Genomic DNA, 14,893 nt, shown 5'->3' with positions numbered 1-14,893 from the left:
TTTATTAACACATTCTGTTGATGATCAACGCCAACTTTCAGAGCAGTAGCGTCATCCCTTCACAAGATATTGGAGTTGAAAGTGATGAGCATGGACAGGGTTTTTAAGAAATGAAAAGAGGACTCCTTGAGAAACACCTAATCACACCATTCTACCAAAAATGTTCCAGAAAAAAACTGCTTAAAACCCGATTTCATTTACATTTCATGATCCCAAATTTTAGTATAATGTTGAAGAAGACGTGCTCTTTAAGAAAATATGAAAAAGTCAAGATTGGCTAGGATGACCTATTTCACCTATTTTGAGCTCTCACACAAAATCAGTGCGTGCGACTTTTTGTTCGTTTTGTGATGCACGGTCACATATGATGTAGGCAAGAACGCTCATGTGATCATTAATTTTGTGAATCTTGGCTCTTGCAAAATTTGAGAAATTAAAAGGTGTACAAAACTTTCTGGCTTTACAGTAATAGTTCAGTTATGTAATCATTATTTCAAAGTGGCGTATATGCAATGAGCTCCTTGATTATATTTGTTTATAACTTGGAGAACAGTGTAGCTTTCTCAGAAGAGGAGTAACTTGTAAATGATCAACTGGTACACCTAACCCTTGTACAATTTTGTGATTAGATATATTACAAGGTGTGGGCTTTTGAGCTCACATGCCAGAATTAGTGTCTGTCCAGGGCCATAACTAGGGGTCCGAGTGACCAAGTAACAATACCCACCCCTGCTGGTGAGTAGGGTCTGTTATAACAAAATTGATTTATTTTTAAATCACACAATGAAAGAGTTCAGTTTGTTTTATTCATTTTTTTACTTTTATTTGTCTCCCTATTGAAAATTTTCCAAATATTCCACACAAAGTGTGCACTAGATCATTAAATTTCAATTCTATCAAAAGTGCAAAGGCTTCCAAAATCAGGCATACTTCATCAATATTTTTGGAATGGTTTATGCTTAAAGAAGAAATCCACGACCTATGCAAAGATTATTCATACTATAGTTAAGAAATCCAGGATTCCGATGAGCTTAATGATATACCTCACTTCATAACCGTTGCAGCAAACGAGATTTTTACATTTGGGAATATTTTCAGCCAAACATTTCAAATTGCTGTATGGAATCGAAATCAATCACGTGACCTGATGACGTTTCACCCTCACATTGCTTGAGCGAAGTTTATTTGCGGAGGAGCTTAGGAGGAGCTCAATACACGTACAGTACCTTGCGCAACTGCATTGTATACACTGAGCTGCATGCATGATATGCATGCTGTTCGAAATCGTGCGTGCATCATAACATTGAGCGAAGATGCCGATGTGTCAGGCATACGGGTGTACGAATAAGCCTGGGAAAGGCAAGAAAAAGAGCTTCTTTCAGATACCCAACCCAGAAATAGAAAGGGAACGGTGTGTAAAATGGCTCAACAACATTGTAACGGATAAATTTGATGTGAAGACATACAAATTTAATCCAAATCGAGTCGTATGTGAAGACCATTTTGAGTCACACTGGTTCCAGGATGACATTCGTGCGCGCGTGATGGGATACGTGCATCAGCACTGCCAGCAGCGGCAGCCCTCTCGGTCAGTTCTTCTTGATTCCACTCTGGTTGGAAAGCATATCCAGGTGGACCCGCCATGACTCTTGCAGTAAAACCACATAGAATGAACGTACGGCAATAAACGGAGATTAACAAAATGGGCGCTAATTAGAGTGGAGAGAAAATTATAAACGAAAGAACAAGCGATGTATGAACTGTATGCTGTACGTATGTATATGGTTCACGGTGTAGTGGGACGCCATGTGACGCACGCTGTGAGCTGAACGCTGAACGCTGCGACAACACACGTACATACACACACACTCACACATAGTACTTTATACAAGTGGCACACACACACAATTTCTGTGGCAAGGGCAGGCAGCGATCGTAGAAAACGGAAGTGCGGGTCGTACGTCATCTGGAATTGCATTGTGGTAGAGAACAGTCTCGCTCACTTTTAATGCGTCTCGCATAATGAAAATATTAAACAAAATGATTAAAAATATTTTCTGTCAAATATTTGAGAAATTAAGAGCATATCTGAGCGTTTCATATTTTTGTCTTTCATTTGAGCGTGACTTTATGTAGTTCCGGATTTCTTCTTTAAAGGCAACATATGCACATAGCTATAGATGTATGCATACCTGTTCAATTAAAAAAGATTAAAGTGTTGACCCATACACTGCTCTGTAGGTTATAAATCCTCCTTCTACCCTACTCTGTAACCGAGGGTTGGACATTTTCCAAGAGGTGAGGCATCTTGCGTTCTATTTTTTGTCTTTGTGCTTTCACCTCTAAATGTACAGTTTATTTTCATGATAATTGAGCTATTTCAATGCTGTAGATAATAGACAGTAGGAACCTTTTGTTTTATTTTTACACCACACTCATTGTAAAAATTCTAAGTGACCTTGAGCACAGCTGCTATCTTGTCTGTTACTGCAGTCATCCTCTAACATCAGATTGGTTCTTAGCTATGTGCTATTCATGTACTGGTATGCAAATTAAGGACTGTTTTGGAATCCTTTATATGCTGTGTGAGAGAAGAACAGTGTGTTTGATATTGTTTTTCTTTATATCTTTATTTCATTATATCTCTCTTTATTTTGAGAAGGATGGGAAAATGTGCAAAATATCAGGAAACAGAATAGTTATATGTATATATAGCTATATGTGACAGGAAAATAGTAGTCAGGGGAAGAATATAACTTAACATGTAAGTAAAGGTGTGAAACAGGAATAAACTCATGTACTTTTGTACTGTAATGCAGTGTAAATGATATAGTAACCTTCATCTGTTTGTGATGATAACAATGTTGACCTAATGTCTCACATCATATATCTTTGTGCAGGGCCACTGAAGTTTGTGCGAGTGCCTCCATCTGTGATAGACCAAAGGGAAGGGAACAACATCACTCTCCTGTGTAATGTGACTGGTTTTCCCCATGCCAGATTACTGTGGTATCAGGTAGTTTACCTCTTAGTCTACATGTAGATAAGAAGGGACATGGCATGACATCTTACCATTCTCAATGGATCACTGTCATAATGCATTCAATGCCTAGTATACATGCAGATAACTATGGTTACCTATCAGACAGCCCCAAAACTTGATGGAAATATGCCCAACCCAGCACAACTAAATTATGTAACATTGATTTCAAATGTGTTTAGACAAGCTGACTGTGGAGTGTAATGTCATGTCAATTTAACAGGATGCATGTATACAAGTGAATGCATAATGAGATATGCGTGTATAGAAGGAGGAAAACAGCTGCCAAGGTGGAAAATCCCAAATAAAGTGAACATAAGGCCTGTCTTCATCAGACCAAAGTTTCAAAATAGCACACTATATTGTGGCTAGGAAATTAGCCTGATGTCAAATTAACTCACTATTTGTGCAAAGAAGAAGCAAATAGCATGCTATTTGATCAGGATATTTTCGGGAAAAAAAATCTTGGTCTAATTTGTGAAATAGCGCACTTTTTGTGTTGTGTCTCCATCAGCAGAAAATTTTCTCAGTCCCATCATTTGAACTGCATGCTGACCCCATAGAACTCTACGTAGAGTTCTGTGGTTGTGCGAAATTTGCGAGCTTAGTAACCAGAGATGCCACATTTCCGGAAATTTCCGGAATTCCGGATTTTTCCAAAAAGAGGGAAGTTTTCCGGAATTTCCGGCAAGCTGGCAAAAAAATCTGTATTTCTCGATTCTCCGGGAATGCGTGAATAACTACTGAGATAATGCGCCTATTCGCTCTCTCCGTCTCTAGCTCTCTCGGCAACCTCTGTACGCGTATTAATAATACATGCAGCAACGATGTTTTTCTTTCAAAGCATTTGCCAATTTGATGAGTGTCATCATTGCATTGATTACTGTAATAATGCGTATTACTAGCGCTTGTACCGATGATCGGTATTATCCTGTTCAAATATACGGTCTTCAAATTGGCTTGTAGTACTGAAAGTAATCGCTTATTTCAGTTAACTTGAAAGAACAGAGATTTTTTCCCATAGAAAAGCATGTGAATCGCGCGCCGCACACCGCGAAGCAGCTTGACAGGCGACCATAATTATGCATTACCCCAAGACTCGGATCAGGTAAGGATTTTTACATTTGTGGTCATATATGAGATCATCTGCAAAACCATGCATGTCGCCACGACTTTACTTAGTTCACTTTGACTTCTATCGCAACGCGCGGTGATATTTGACCGACCATAGCGGCACAGTAAAATGAGAAAATTGCACGCAGCTAGCGGCCTTCCGCGAGGGGGAGCCGCATGCGGCGTACGTTTCCCTGCATTCTTCTAGCCTGCTCCGATCGGGCTAAGATCACCGGGAGTCACTGATGGAAGCAAAATGAATTGATCTCGCTGTGACACACAAGGTTTTCCAAATAAATCGCTTCGACTAGCCGAATGCATATTCAACAAACTTTGTCTCAAATGAAAGGTTAGAATCTTACTTTTAATGTGATATGTGTTTTATTAATGTTCCATAACAGCAAAGTCAAGATTTCTGAGCAAACAATTCTTATGTGAATGCTTGGTAGGCGCTATGCACAGCGCTGCATAGTTAAGACGTATTGCGTTATGCACGCACGTGTCACAGTTTTTGAATGGAAAAGACACAGCTGCAACACCAGGGACGACAAAAACTGGACAAAGAAACGAGACAGTGCATTCAAGAGCAACCAAGCTTAGAGCAATGATAGTCAAAAAAGCTGCTCTCAAGAGGAAGTCAGTAAATGTCCAAAACAAGTCTAAAAAGCCCAGACGAACATAGGTTAGGTATTTACATATTGCTGTACAGAAATATCAGTATGTGAATGAGAAGTATGAGAAGTATCAGTAGTTCAGTATGTGAATGAGAAGTATGACAAGTATGAGAAATATCAGTAATTCAGTATGTGAATTATTATACAGTATACTAATTCACATACTGATAGGTGTCAGCGCTGGAATCAATTACATGTAATTAGCTTAGGTTTAGAAGCACGTGTATAGTTGATTACAACTGGCTGATTACAACATGGCTAAAGTACCAATTATTTTAGCACAGAGATAGTGAAAATCCCCTCTTAGATATGCACCAGAACCCATAATTCTACTCTGAAAATAACAAAAAGTCCTTACCGTGGAAGGGGGGACACCCCCCTCCCACACCCCCCCCCCCCCCCCCCCCCCCTCGGTGGCTTCGCTCCCTCGCATGTGATTTTCAGGAAATTTGGACAGCTCCCTGTGGCATCTCTGGTAGCACATGTGTCAACCTTGGGCTTTATTTGAGCTAATAAAGATGCACATTCGTGATGTCACATTATTTACCTAAACCGTAAAATAGCCTGCTGGTTTGAATTTTGGTCTGATTAGGACATGCCAACATAGTTTTTTTTTTTTGAGCTTCCCAATGCTTGAAAACAATGAGTTGTTGCTATCAATATGCTGTTAGGTGTTCCTGATTTTCAAAAGTTTTTAATAAAAATGAATAGGTGAGGGTTTGGCATTTGTTGTCCAAAATATTTTTCATTTAAGGAGAATTACTGTAGACAGGACAGTTTTGGAAATCTAGTATGTAATCCTTAATTTGCCACATTCAAATGCATGTAGAATCAGTGACTCAGACCCTAATACCAAATCATGCCAACAAATGAGCAAGAATTCTGTTGATGTGAGAGAGACCAGAAGGACAGATCCAAATTGGTTCCAGGTTTTTAGACTTTATGTAAAATATTGCACAAACTCTACAAAGATGTTTTTGAAAAAGTTAGGAGAATATGAACTTTATGTGTTCCTTCTTGTATTTTCATAGCATTCAAGACTAAGATTTTACAACAGCTTCCAAGATGTTAAAGCATATCAAAATATGAAGCTCAGTCCAATGCAATCAAAAGTAATAATAGGATAATATGCCTTAAGTAGTATAAATGACAAATTCATAACAGAACAAGTATCATGACTTTTAATCTAGAATACAGATACAATGGTTTCATGTCTATCCCTTTATTCCAATATCTCTGTGTATGTGTGTGCATGCACATAAGTCTGTAGAATGACAATGTCTGCTGTCCATTTTTATTTCATAATTGTTTCTCCATTTCCAACAGAATTGTATGATTTTTTTTGAGAATCTGAATACATAAATTAGCATGAAAGCATACAATGAATGGAACATAAGTTTGCAAAACATTAGACTATTTTATGACAGTGCTGGAAATGGGGAGGAATAGTTTAGAAAATATGTTTGAAGAGTGCATTTCCCCACAGTACAGAGCTTGAATAACGTGTGGTTAGGATTCTTTTTTTTTTTTTAATCCTTTAGGCTAAGGAAAATGCTATGCACTAGGCCCATACACTTTAGGTTCCCCGTAAATTGATTGTTCCTGTCAACCAGATACAGAACATTTCAGCTCTGGAGTAATTTTAACATATGTCAGGTGCCAGCACACAAGTGATACTATATGTAGACTCAGCTAAGAGTCAGAAGAGGGCTTAAAGGTGGAAATCTTACTAATAGGTAAATTTGATACTTGGCTTGTTAACAAATTGTTGCAACAAATTTGTTAATTTGCATTAGAAATAGTACTAATATTCCATTTGGGGTCTATTTTTTGATGACACTGTCAAAGGAAGCTTTCATAGTGTATTACATTGCTACAGCCTACAGACAGCTGATTCCATGGTCCAGATTTCAAGATAAGCATATACACAGACTTTGTATCTAACTGTAAATATTTTCTTTTTTCTTTTAACATGAATGCAATCTTGTACTTAACACCAAAGTATAGATATTTCTATAATATTGTATACTCAGCAAAAAAAAGAAATCGTTGTGTCATATATCCATATTAAAGGTTATAAAATTGACTACCAACCTGGTAGATTAATACAGAGGGATTTTTTTATGCATGAGTGAACACATTCATTTTGTCTCCCAAGGCACAAAAGTAACAATTGCAGAAATTTATATTTTGTCATTCAGCATTGATAACAAAAGGTCAATTTGACACTATGAGAGACATAAATGAATAGCAATAACAAGTTTTTGTTCCATTGTGTGTCTTTATATCCTCAAACAAAAACAAAGTCGGAAACTAAAGGGGAAAATAAGAATTATTTTCAAATTTAAATGACATAGGAAGTAAACCACAAATGTTATAAAGTGGTAATTATTTCTGTCTTTCATTCTTTTAATTTTAGTTGGTAATATTTGCAAATTAATTTGAGTTTATTATTGTGTTAACATTATCTTTTGTTCTCATTGTTCCATGGAAGAGCACATACATATGAATTATGTTATAAAGTGGTGATTATTTCTGTCTTTCATTCTTTTAATTTTAGTTGGTAATATTTGCAAATTAATTTGAGTTTATTATTGTGTTAACATTATCTTTTGTTCTCATTGTTCCATGGAAGAGCACATACATATGAATTAGAACTTGTCCATTTTTGCAATTTTTACTTTTGTGCCTCAGAAGAGAAAAATGAATGTTGGCACTCATGCGTAAACTTTCCCAATTTAATTGTACCACATTGACACGCCTGACTCAGCCGACGGCATGCCAAATTTGCATATTCTGCTCAAACCCACAAACTAATTGTTAAATCGCCAAATGCCCCAGTGCTATGAAAGCATTTCTTGCAGTTCTATTCCTGTTACATATAGCGTGCATTATATGCCGTGATTGACTATGAAGCGGTATACCGTACTGATTTTGCGACAATGTGCAAAAAATGGCTTTTGCTACTGAAAATGATGCTCCCAGGTTCGCCAAAAAGCCAACCTGGCAGCCAGGTTTGCCAGAAAGCGAACCTGGCTACAAGGTTTGCCAAAAAGCGAACCTGGCTGTAAGGTTTGCCAAAAAGCGAACCTGGCCGCCAGGTTTGCCAAAAAGCGAACCTTGCTGCAAGGTTCGCCAAAAAGCGAACCTGGCTGCAAGGTTCGCCAAAAAGCGAACCTGGCCGCCAGGTTCGCCAAAAAGCGAACCTGGCTGCAAGGTTTGCCAAAAAGCGAACCTGGCTGCAAGGTTTGCCAAAAAGCGAACCTGGCTGCCAGGTTTGCCCGAAAGCGAACCTGGCCGCCAGGTTCGCCAAAAAGCGAACCTGGCTGCCAGGTTTGCCAAAAAGCGAACATGGCTGCCAGGTTTGCCAGAAAGTAAACCTGGCAGCCAGGTTTGCCAAAAAGTGAACCTGGCATACATCACAAAATCCTTTTCAAAGAAGAGAAAATATTAGGTGCATTTTGATGAGCCTATCTAATTGCTATCTAATTGTTTTCATTATATTTTCCTTCAGTAAATGTGAAATTACCACTCTTGGTTTTGTGTATGAAGAGTTTAGATAAGTGCACAAACATTTGTCAGTGACAATCAATTTTACCTGTGTAATTACTCTGTACTAATTGTTAATTTCAGCCCATTATGTCCGTAACAAAACAAAACAAAAAACATGTTTTTTTTTTAAGTTTTACAAATTAAGCACTCAGTAAAGAAGAACATACTAATTGAATGCAAAGCAAGCTCATAACCCTCTTCCGAAACACTCATAAAGAAACTTCTGCTCTGTAATAATTAAGTAGTCAATTATTGTTAAAAAGTGTACATCTGTAACAGACACATATAGTGTGACTGTATGTGAGCTTTATAATTTCATGAGGATTGATTTGTTGATTTTATTTTCTGATGTTTATTTGTGATTTAATTGAAAGGTAGCATGGAACATCTCGATAACTACGATTAAGTTGGAATACTTGTTAATTAAACTAATTAGCAGTGTTTGTTTGTTTGTTTTGTTTTTTGTAGATTGCATTGCACACATATTAAAAAACAACTTTTGATAGCGGGTGTGCATGGAAATTAAGCCTTTTTGTAATGTTGTAATTCGCAGAAAGATGATAAATGCAGCCTTTAGGCCTATGCTTCTCCTATATTTTCTACATCGCACCTGAGAACTGGATTGTATTCGGCTATAGTATTAGTATTGATAGATATAGCCCTGCATGTGGTGTGTGAGTGTGTGAACATACACACATGTAATTATCCATACATGCCAGGGCTGTCAACATGGGAAACTAGTTGAGAGTGAGACTCCCATAGGCCAATGCTATTAGGAGTCAAAATGCGTGAGATCAATAGAAATGCATGGAAATGAAATAAGTTTTAGATCGAGTGAGAAAGGACCTCAATGCATGAGAGTTGGCAGCCCTGACGTGCACATGTATGCAAAGTTTGTATGTGCTAGGCTTTGCATTCTGCGTAACAAGTTTGAATATTTTGCACACTACACAGCATACAAATGAAGTGGAACATTATCATTAAATGCAATTTACGTGTAATGGTAAAGCAAGAACTGTAACTACCGGTACACAATCAATGTAATATTTTGCAACAACATTCCCGCATGCATATTGATCAGAAGAAAGCTATATAAAGTTATAGGTCCAGTACAAGGTATCGCACAAACATTTGATGAAGTCCAAATGTCAAATTGACAAACACAAGTAAGTCAAATGCTCACAACTCATAAAAGGATATACAGTAGTTCTGGACACTCAATCGAAATGTTTATTCACAGCTCCTAATCATTGCATGATCACCATCCAGTGCACCACTGGCCTCATCCTGTGAAGTAAACAGTTTACAAGAGAATATGGGATAGACTTACAGTTGTACAAACTACATGGTGTACGTACTATGAAATCCGTTTAACAATATTTGTGAGTCAGGACACCGCTCTCTTATCACAGTCGTCATCATATGGCAGTCCTCTTCTTCAAATGGCCATGTTCACGATGAGCAACATATACATGCTGGTTTCAGAGGATTTATATTGTGGGGATGGAAAGTGTGGAAAGATGTCTGGCCTATGTCCATCAGTGCAGGGGTCAGAAAAGGTCAAGACCTAGCCAACTGCCAAATCCGCAGAGGGTTCAGTGAGTGGAATGTGATAATTCAGACACACTAGCACAGTGCCTGCACTACACATACAGTGTAGCTATACAGTTCTCATGGCAGCGTGTGTGCAAACCAAGGTTATTGATAATGTTTTGGTGGGAAGCCACTTGTATGAGATGTATTAAACTAACAATCCCACCTCATCCCTGCTTGTGAATATATCATACACATGAACATTATAAAAGGGGATGGCTAGTACAGGGCTGCCATAATTGGAAACTAGTTGAGAGTGAGACTCCCATAGGCCAATGCTATAATTTAGGAGTCAAAATGAGTGATATCAATAGAAATGCATGCAAATGAAATAAAGTTTTAGAGTGAGAAAGGACCAAAATGAGTGCTAGCAACTGTTCAGTGGGAATGCTGGGGGATGATTGTTCCAATCCTTGTGGGATAGAGTACTTTATATACCGGTATCTATTGTTGTGTGGAAATTATTTGCTTTAGAATTAATGGTCTCATATAATTATTATTCAAGTAATGTGCAGTTCAATGTTTCCAGGTTAGCATGCCTGACAGTGACGGGGCATATACTGCACATTACTTGAATATGAGATCATTCTGAGGCAAATAATTTTCATTCAACAATAGATATATAATATACTCATAAAAGAATCCCACAAGGATTGCAACAATCACCCCTCAGCATTCCCACTGATTCCCACTGATTAGTTTGGTAATACAGGCTATCCCCTGTAAGTATGCATTTCAGTTAATTGAAACAGGTTTGTTTAGTATTTGTTTGTTCATGTGTTTGCTTGTTTTGGCGATCATGGCGATCATGGAAATTTGACAGAACTCCACAGTAACATACCCAGTTTTATGTTGATTGTGAGGTTAAGGCAATTTAGATGATTTTGATAATTTACATGTGAATGCTAGAAGCTTAATAAGAATTATAGTGAGCTGCATGGTTTCTTTACTGTCCTAGAAGCTGCCTCTAAAAACCCACTTCTTACGTATATAGACATACAAATATCAGGATACTCTTTTGTTCAGGCGTATATATAACTTAAGCTTAACAGTTGGGCCGTGGGTGTGTCATTCATGGTGCGGCAACTGATCTCTTATAAGATCAGTGATGCAGCTTGCTTGGAGCATACAAAAAAGCTGTATGGTGTCTTCAAGAAAGCATATTGAAACAGCATCCATTAATGGTAGTGCAACGATCTTATGGCATGTAGGCCTACACAGCAATAACACTGCTTTGGCAGTACCCTGAAGGCCTATGTTTTTGGTAGTAGATGATTTAATTCATCCGTTCAAAGAATAATGAGCGAGGTATTACGTAAACAGGAGAAATCAGAAATTCAAAAGGAATGGTGCAAAAGTATACTAGTGCATTAAGATAAGTATTCAATTAATGAATGAAAATTCATTAGCATTTGATGAGGACTATAAGATCACAAATGAAATTGGGATCCTTGTTCAAGCAACATACAGACTCATACATTTGCTATGGAGATCAATTACCTTCACATTGACATATGAAAATCATTACTCAAAGTGAACAGAGGGGCTACATTGCATCTGCAGACATTGATAACAGGAGGAAACCCATACTTGATATTCATAATCTGTACTTTTTGACATCCTTTTTATAGCTCACCTGAGCTGAAGGCTCAATTGAGTTATTGCGTGTGCTCTTTGTCCGGTGTGTGATGTGCGTCATGCGTTAATTTTGTACTTTCAATTTCTTCTTGAAAACCCCATGACTGATACAACGTAGTTCACCAAACTTGGCAGGTAGCATCCATCCCGAGGGGAATAGAATCTCAATTTATGCAAATGGGCACCTTTTTAAAAAAAGTTATTTATGAAGTTTTCAGGTGGAGAGGCAGTCCTATACATCGATCCAAGTGTTTTCAATTTCTTTAAAGTTTTTGTGTTGTGTGTGTGTGTGTGTGTGTGTGTGTGTTTTGCGTTTGTGTTAAGAATTATTCAAACGAAAAGTGCAAAGATGATGGGATGTACCCATGATTTTTTTTTCTTTTTTTATGTCTAGAACGTCTGGTATTATTTTATAGAAAGCTGTTTTTTTTTTTAAGTCACCTTGATATGAGTCATATCAAGGTGAGTCAAGTCAAGTCACCTTGACATCGAGTTAAGAGATGATAATGAAATCTCTGAAGCGTTTAATTCATATTTTGTGAAGGTTGGATCTAATTTAGCTGATGTTATTCCGGAAACGGATATACCTTTTTCTACGTATTTAAGTCATCGCAATAATCAATCTTTGTTTTTTATGCCTGTATTAGAATCCGAAATTGTTGACATTGTAAATAATCTTAAAGCCAAAAAAAGTACTGGTTATGATGGAATTTCTAATTATCTTCTGAAATATGTTATACATGAGATTGTTGTACCTCTCGCCCATACAGTACAATGTATATTTAATTTGTCATTGCTGAACGGTATAGTGCCTACTAGGATGAAAATCACTAAAGTTATCCCGATATATAAAAAGGGCCGAGAGGACGAACTGGGAAATTATCAACCAATATCGTTATTAACCTCTTTTTCTAAATTACTTGAAAAGATTGTGTACACACGTGTATTCCGATTCTTAAATGACTGTAATGTAATAGATGAAAATCAATTTGGATTTCGTAAAAAGCATTCCACAATTCATGCTATTTTACTCATGATAGAGAAAATTATCAAAGCGATCGATGGCAAGTGTCATACAGTAGGTATCTTTCTTGACTACTCCAAGGCCTTTGACACAATCAACCATGAAATATTATTATACAAATTACAACACTATGGGATTCGTGGGAGGGCCTTGGAGTGGTTTAGAAGTTACCTCACTGGAAGAACTCAATTTGTTAGTTTGAATGGCCATGTGTCCAGTTCACAGCCTATAACTTGTGGGGTACCGCAAGGATCCCTTTTAGGTCCTTTATTGTTTATTCTTTATATGAATGACTTTCGCAGTTCGTCCTCTCTGCTCTATTTTCTTCTTTTTGCCGATGACACCAGTATTTTTTATTCAAATCGAAACCCTCATGTTTTACTGAATACCGTAAATACTGAATTAAAATCAGTATCTAAGTGGATTCAGGCTAATAAATTGTCATTGAATTTGACCAAGACAAAATTTATGGTTTTTAGCAATATAATCAATATTTTGCCGGGTAAGTTGGTTGTAAACGACGTAGAATTGAACCAGGTGGAATATATAAAATTCCTTGGTCTCTATATTGATTGTAAGTTGACATGGAAAGTTCATGTTGATTCTTTGCGTAAATTATTATCAAGAAATGTAGGTGTTATGTATATTAAAGTTAAAACAGTTTTTTCCTAAACATGTTCTGCATTCATTGTATTCTACTCTATTTTTGCCTTATATAGGTTATGGAATCCTGGCATGGGGAAACTGCTTTCCAATAGACTTAATTCTTTATTATTGATACAGAAAAGAGTTATACGGATAATTAACTTCGCCACATTTTTCGAACACACTAATGTCTTGTTCTTTTCCAGTAGAACACTTAAGATCCAGGATTTATATCATTTTAATATCGGGTCATTTATGTATCAATTAAACTCAGGTGGTCTCCCTGATGTGTTTTCTTCGATGTTTGTCAAAAATACTGAAGTTCATTCTTATCCTACTAGACAAAAAGATTCTTTTCATCTTTCTCCTGTAAGAACCGTATCTGCTTTAAAAACAATAACCACTACAGGACCTAAATTTTGGAATGAGTTGGATAGAGAAATAATCCAATCTCAGTCTCTTTATTCATTTAAACATAAACTTAAACTAGTTTTTCTGAATTCATATCTATAGCTATTCTTCAATCCTCCTCGATATTCTCTGTTCATACTTCACATTACTGACATAATCGATTATGTAACATGTGCCTCGCTCGTGATTTCTGTATTATCTCCTGAACTTCCTTTGTACACATTTGGTATCTCTGCTATTGTACACTGCATCTGACTTGTACCTCGCTCGGGTGATCACGCAACAATCAAGAAGTCTGTGCCGCGGACATTGTTTTCATTGTTTTCTTTTTTCTTTTTCTTTTTACTTTTTGGCGTTTTTATTTCTCCAATTCAGAAACTGTCATTCCTTTAATTACATACCCAAGTAAGAAATAATCTCACATCCGCATCTGGGAATCTACACCCTACAAGCAATGCTTCTATGTAGATTCCTCATATTTCACATGTTTTATTGTCTTATAAGCTGTACGTGACAATTCATCCAGGCTTTTGTATTGTGATGTTTATGTTTTATGTATTTGTTGAAATGTGGAATATGGAACAATAAAAAACAAAACAAAAATATGAGGTCCTCATCCTTTTCATCCAATTTAGCTATACTGCCATGTAATTGATTAATTGTAAGCCCTAGGGATCTCACTAATCTGGCTGTGGTGACAGAACAATAATGTTTGTACAGGCCTATGCCAGAATGAATGTATTTACAAAAGTTAAGGGTCCCTTTAAGACACCCAAACTTGGTGGCACACAGAGTGTATGGTGCACACAGCAAAGTGCAGATACAGTGGGCTAATGTTACTTTACTCTCCCCTGACCATGAGTCTGGTGAATGTTTTGGCCAAGTCTTATCAAGGTGACATTCTTTTTGACCCCTGAACTGTACAGGGGCAAAAGTTAAAATACTTTCCCCACAATACAGCATACACTGGACACTCACAGAGCTACATGTACCAAGTCTCACGCATTCTGCGTGAGACTCGAGCATTTAGGGTCTGTCTCACGATCTCACGCATGGCACCCATTTTTCTCACGCATCTGGTGAAGTCTGCAATTTGGGCCAAAAATAAGGAGCATAGCTCAAAGGATTAAAGTGATAGTTGCAATTGAAGGTATATTTCCCTTTTGCCTTTCAAAATTAGTAAAAAATAGTCACTAAAGTATG

General features: G+C 37.2%; 1 protein-coding gene across 1 annotated transcript in view; it reads left to right on the top strand.

Annotated features, from left to right (window-relative positions):
* Window positions 1–14,893, top strand: part of LOC139720998 (contactin-5-like) — a 103,002-nt gene that overhangs the window by 14,765 nt on the left and 73,344 nt on the right. Inside the window, exon 4 of the mRNA XM_071632329.1 lies at window positions 2,901–3,016. Within this exon, the coding sequence (XP_071488430.1) occupies window positions 2,901–3,016 (116 nt within the window). The remainder of the gene's footprint in view (window positions 1–2,900; window positions 3,017–14,893) is intronic.

This window comes from Diadema antillarum, unplaced genomic scaffold (genome assembly GCF_040938485.1).
Source record: "Diadema antillarum isolate AM-2024a unplaced genomic scaffold, OU_Dant_1.0 scf00000136, whole genome shotgun sequence".
In the NCBI taxonomy this organism is placed as follows: domain Eukaryota; kingdom Metazoa; phylum Echinodermata; class Echinoidea; order Diadematoida; family Diadematidae; genus Diadema; species Diadema antillarum.
Note: the sequence above shows the minus strand (reverse complement) of the source record. Positions and strands in the feature narration are given on the sequence as shown.